Here is a 6685-nt window from a genome sequence, read left to right as displayed (position 1 = left end):
AAAATTATTGTACAGTTGGTGCATGTTTTCGCATCAATAATCTTTTTAAGGCATAGCAGTTTGCAGGCATATTATTGATATGTAAGATTATTTGGACATGCACCATGATAGTAACACTCTAGACTTGATTAAGGTATTATTTTAAAAAAGGAAAATGAAATAAAATAATATAAAGTGGACGACAGCTCGTAAAACTGCGCACCATGCTACTTAGGTAGTGATCAAGAACGATACTCTCCTGTTACTCTTAAAACTGTAAATAAATAAATACAAGTTGAAAACTACAGTATTCTTAAGTCAGTTTCCTACACTTAAGAATACACATTACACGTTATTCTTCCACAAAAAGTACGCCACAATAAATGTTACCTGTTGTTAATGTATGAGCCCGTATTTTCGTATTTTGTGGAAATTATATTTTAAAAGCAAGTTAACGTAAAGTTATCTGAATAGCATTATGTTCATTTATTTTTCTAAATTTTAAAGTACGTTTCAAATACATTAACAAACATTCCACCACTTCAAAGTTTGTAATGTCAAATATTCCGTTACTACATAAAATATGTTTAAATTATTTTCCAAAAATATTACTTAATATTTGCTGAGTTGACTGAGAGCAAAATGTTATTATGTTTGCCAGCCAAAAATGCACAAAAAAAGAGCTTAAGATAGTCGTATGGCTTATATAGAATATACTGTAACATCTGGTTTTACAGTTGGCTCGGTAGCCGAGCGTGCTAAGGCACGTTTCTTTGACACTTATTTTGTAAATTTGAGAGATCACTTTTACCTGGTTCAAATCCCACTGTGTTCTACATTTTATTTTTTCCTCCTACGATCTAATTGTATCATTACGTATTCACTTCAAATATCTATATCATACAGTTATGTCTTTTTTAAAATGAATACTAAAAATTTATGTATAGACCTATATTTTGAGATCTCATTAAATTGCGGCGAGCCATTATGAGAACATCATAAGCATTGTAGCAGACTTTATTATTTGAATTTATAAAGTCTTCTGATCTGAGTCATTCTCTTTTCTAAACAATTGTTTATTTCCGATTCATTACAAAACAATAAAATTACACTAATTCAGCTAGAATATTGGTATTTTTGTAGAAACTACTTGGGTTAACTTTGTAAATATTTGCTCTCCTGTACGCAAGTGAACTGTATTTATTTTGTGAAGACGCTAATAGATGGTTCTAGTATCAACGTTATTGTTTTTAACTGCCATCTGGAAAGAACCGATGTAACTATTTGATGGAAGATTAACTGTACGGTCCTTTATCTGCAATGCGATGTTGCCACATAGTGCAAATCACGTCTTCAGACGACGATCAGAAAGGTATACAATTATATATATTTTTTGCTTTATTTTGACCTGTAGAATAGTGCTCTGTGGTCCGTGGGCGCCATTTTTAGAACACCTGTGAACCTACAACTTAAAGTGGGATCCGAACCATATGAGCCGCCATCAAGGATCGAACTCGGATATCTCGAACGGTAGGGCGCGTATGCTAACCATATATCAACGAAGAAGCTAATCTTACCTTGACTTTTGCATAGTATGATTTAAGTAGCCCTCCCAGCTGGTCTAGTGGCTAGTACACGCGTCTTTGGTACAAGTGGTTCTGAAATGCATTATGGTAGTTCGGATTCCACTTTAATTCCATGTCTCATATAGCCTCGATACAGAAAAGGGACGCTACATTGCAACCACCATCAACAACAACTGTTATGTGAAAATTTCAATTATCTACAAAACGATACGGCATATTCTTCATCCTTGTCTTCCACCTATCACAATAGATGCAGATAAGATCTCACTCCCAGGAAACACTTGAAACATCCATTCTATTTCACCTGTAAAAATAGCGATACACCACAACAGTAGAGAAGGGAAAAAAAGAAGAAACGTAACTCCTTCCTTCTCATGATGGTCAAAAACTCATTAGAAGGTGAATAATTCGCTACATTTATCCGACTGTCATTTGTCATAAACCTCCTTCGAGGTCCAAGGAAAAAAGAAAATATGTTTCCATCACATAATGAAACAAGTTGTATATTTCAGTAAATGCAATTGAACTAGACTGCCAAATATCTTGCAATTCTAGAATATGAATGGGATTATTTAATGCAGTAAATCTGTGTGTATATATTTGGTCTAGGAATTAATTCGTGCGGTTGGTACGCACACATTGAAGCTTTAGTACAAACACAAAATACATAAATACCTTAAGAAAAATATTGTCCATCGCTAGCCACCACTTTCGCCCATCTGTCAGGCAATGTACGGATTCCGTGGCGAAAGAAGTCCTCATCCTTGGAAGCGATCCAGTCAGAGACCCATGTTTCGATATCTTCTGAAGAAGTAAACCGCTGTCCAATCAAATCGTTGTTCATGCAATCGAACAAGTAGTAGTCCGAAGGAGCAACGTCTGGTGAATACGGCGGGTGGGGTAAAACTTCCCATCCGACATTTTCTAAATAGGTTTTGACCGGTTTTGCGACATGTGGGCGAGCGTTATCATGTTGAAAAATAAGTTTATCATGTCTGTTCTCCCATTCTGGTCGTGTTCTGGCCAGAGCTTGCTTCAAACGCATTAATTGTCGTCGATAACGTTCTCCATTCATAGTTTCACCCGGTTGCAGCAGCTCAGTACACCACACCTTTCATATCCCACCATATGCACAGCATAACCTTTGCACAGTGAATATCTCGTTTTGGTTGTGATGGACCTGGTTCACCTGGTTTCACCCAGGCCTTTTTTCGTTTAGGGTTCTCGTAATGGATCCACTTCTCATCACCCGTAATAATTCGATGCAGAAACCCCTTTCTGCTCTGTCGTTGAAGCAGCAATTCGCAAATGGTTTTTCGCCTTTCAACGTCTCTGTCTTTCAATTCATGTGGAACCCAATGTGACATCTTTTGAATCATTCCCATGGCTTTCAAGCGTTTGGAGACTGTTGTTTGATCAACGCCTAATGCTGCTGCAAGTTGTTCCTGCGTTTGACACGAATCCTGCTCGAGCAATGCTGTCAATTCTTCGTCTTGAAATTTTTTTGGCTGTCCAGCTCGCTCTTGGTCTGCCAAGCCGAAATCACCACTTCTAAACCGTGCAAACCACTTCTGACACGTTCGCTCAGCTAGAGCATGGTCACCATACACTTCCACCAAAATACGATGACTTTCAGTCGCACTTTTCTGCATGTTAAAGTAATGCAGCAGGACACCCCGCAAAAACACTTTATCAGGCACAAATTGCGCCATGTTCACTTAACTACAAACTGGTGTTGTTGACGCTTTAATCCACTGCCCTATACTACGAACGATACGCGATGACAGGGGTTTGCAACACATGTGTGGATACACGGAACTGTGGGACGCTCCGTTCGTTGCGCCATCTCTTGTCCACCCGCACGAATTAATTCCTAGACCAAATATATACACACACAGCCAATAGAAATAAGAAGAAATAAACATACTATCATTTCTTTCTTTCTTTCTTTCTTTCTTTCTTGGGAAGTTACTTTCAATAGATGTTTTCCATCTTTCATCCCTCGGGTTCATTGACCTTCCGAATCGTAAAAATATGATCTGAAAGGGTTTTTAAGATCAGTAAAATATTTAGATTGTGTCCAACACACACAGGAACATTAAACTTTATAACATACAAATACGATTGCTTCAATGTGGTGAAGTTCCAAGGTAGACACATGGCCAACTTACAGAATAATAAGTATTATCTTATACGAAAATACAGGTTTTCACAGAAACGAGGCCAAGTTAACCGCTTTTATTGTAGTTATAGACTATCACGAAAAAGTATTTAAGATGTTAGTCGAAACGTATTTTGAAAGTGCAATAAAAGTAAAAATAAAGTAATAACAGAGCAAAATCACTTTGATGTTTAATTTATTTTAGACATAATTTAAATATACATAATTAAATTATACTTCTGAATAAAATTTTGCATTTCTTTGACACAGGATATCTTATATCATGACTGAAAAGCAGAAGTTCACGAAGACTCAGTCTTTTCGCTGCTGCACTCACCTTCGCCCCTTCCAAAATGGAATCTTGCAAAAGTTTCACCAACTAGCAATGGAAATACCAAACTCGCGTCTGCATAAACCTATAAGATAAAAATATGGATCAACCCATAATTCACACAAAAGAATACTGTTAAATGTTCTGGTAATTGGTACTCAAATTCATCAGACTGTGCCACTCCTTTCAGTCCTCCATTGTGCAACCACTGTTCACGAGTCCGGGTGAAATTCTGCTCGGTATCGTGGTACGGCGAGCCACTTACGTATGCTTCTCCGTTAATATGGAAAATCCTACCCTAAAAGGTTCACACTTTATAATCTCTTAGTACTAGAAACATGCCTAATAAAATGAACACTCCGGATGAACTCATTTTTCTATCGATAGATTTGATATTTATCCACCGTGAAAAAAATATAAAAATACGATCACTTTAAGTACCTGTAAATTATTCTGTTTTGACATTTTTAAATTTAAAAATTTATACTCTGTTTTGACTACCACTATTATTTTAGAAATATTATAATATTTATTTTTAACCGACTTTCAGAAAAGATCATTCTCAATTCGAGTCGTTTATATACAACTATATACAGTATATATATATATATATATATATATATATATATATTGGAAAATTAGTAGCAACTTCCTATAATTTTATGCGTTTACAAGGTTTAATAAGTTTTATTTAATACATAAGTAAGCATAAATATACAATGAAATTTTTATCAATTTAAAGGAATTTTTATGCAGAATGCAAAATTAAGTTACAGAAATTACTGTATATGCAATTGTGGGTGATATTTTACAAAGTGTACCGTAAATGAAACAAAAACCAACCTTTCCAAACTGTTCATTTCAAGGCTGACCCGGTCTAGCTTACTGTGAAGTCCGCGTTTGACTAATCAACCCCTCAGTTGCGCAGCACCATTTTTCTGTCCATTCTTGTTGTGTAGTATTTAGGATTACGTAAATGAAATGTTGAAGTTGTCAAACGTGTAAGGAATCTTGTAAATTCTGAACTTGTTACCCTAAAAATTCTATTTTTCTTTCATAAATGTTTGTACTGAGTGCATTTTAGAATAAAAGTCGTGCAATTCATTTACATCAGACACAGAATTGGGGGGAAAGGTATGACATAATACCAACAAAAGCCAGTAAAATTCGAACATTAAATGAGTATGACAAAACCAATGCTGAAATTGCGCGATTAAAGTAATGAAAGCGCATAAAAGCACCGTAGGTAGGCAGTTGGCTACGATTCGAGAAGCGGAGTGCATAAAAAGTGGAAAAATTGGCAGATGTGGTTGAAAAGTGAAATCCTCTCCTAGACAGAATAATGCATTGCGGGGGTTGTGTCCTGCAGACTGATTTTAGTCATCACAAGATCTTGTAACAAGTTGGCGGGAAACACCTGGTGTCAATGTTCGTTCACGTACAGTAAGAAACAAGCTGAAATTCATGGGTTTGCGTTCACATAGGGTTGTCAAGAAGCTATGCTTTACACAAAAACAATGTACAATGATGCGTGTGCAGTAGGCCAAGGCTTACAAGGATTGAACTAGTGAACAATGGCGCAAAAAACCGTCCAGTAGTGAGACAAAAATAAACATTTATGAAAATGATTCACGAGCTAGCATTATCGCATGTCTGGTGAAACACTTAGTCCTGCATGTATTGTGAAAACCCTGAAGTACCCTACAAGTACCATGATTTGGGGATATTTTTCTTCCAGTCGGGTCGGTAGAATTCATATTTGTGGTTGTGTTGTTAATGCACAAACATGCAAAATGACTTTTCAGACTAAAATACCTTTGAGAAGAGATTTATTCAACGGTGAACCCTTTATTTTTCAAGACGATTCTGCCTCTTGGCACCGTGCCAGAGTTATAAAAAATTATATTCTGTCCTTACGGCATGTTACATCATTTCTTTGGAACGGTAATTCGTTGGACTTATATTCTATTGAAAATTTATGGCGTGACTTGAAGGTTATGGTTCGTCCAAGGACACTTACAAGAAATTAGTTAACTGACGCAATAAACAACGTCTAGCAACATTACATTGAAGTAGAGACATTGCGAAACTTAGTGAACTTCACGCCAAAACTCTGCAATCTAAGTTATCAAATTGCGTAGATATCCAATTAAGTATTAGCTCAAGTCGAAAGTCATTTTCGTACAAACTTAGATTTAACTTCCATTAACAACGGCTGTCACATTTTGTAAAATATCACCTACTATTTTAGATATAGGTCACTTCTGCAACTTAATTTGCATTCTGCATAAAATTTCCTTTAAATTGATGTATATTTCATTGTATGTTAACGCTTACTTATGTATAAACTTCTTATTAAACCTTGTAAACGCATATGAAGTTGCTATATACATAATTATCACCAAAAGCATAAATGTGAAAAACAGAGCCAAGTTCTTGTACATTTATCAGTTTTTGGGCCAGAAAAAAAAAATAGAGATCTGAAACGATGCCAAGTTCTACTGAAATTCGGAATCGGAATATGAAGTTTGCAACTTTGAAGCGCTGAAAGGAACTTGCTAGGCAAAAGCTCTCGAGGTGATACTGTATAGAACTTGTTTTCAGCACTGAAGTTGTAAATTTAATTTT

At 35.9% G+C, this 6685-nt stretch overlaps 1 protein-coding gene across 1 annotated transcript in view; it reads right to left on the bottom strand.

The window, feature by feature from the left end:
• Positions 1-3905: 3905 nt before the first annotated feature.
• Positions 3906-6685, bottom strand: part of Dhps (Deoxyhypusine synthase) — a 45184-nt gene continuing 42404 nt past the window's right edge. Inside the window, exon 9 of the mRNA XM_081765380.1 lies at positions 3906-4142. Coding sequence (XP_081621506.1) covers positions 4029-4142 — 114 coding nt within the window. The 3' untranslated portion in view covers positions 3906-4028. The remainder of the gene's footprint in view (positions 4143-6685) is intronic.

This window comes from Thermobia domestica, chromosome 7 (assembly GCF_964235325.1).
Source record: "Thermobia domestica chromosome 7, izTheDome1.hap1.1, whole genome shotgun sequence".
NCBI lineage: Eukaryota > Metazoa > Arthropoda > Insecta > Zygentoma > Lepismatidae > Thermobia > Thermobia domestica.
Note: the sequence above shows the minus strand (reverse complement) of the source record. Positions and strands in the feature narration are given on the sequence as shown.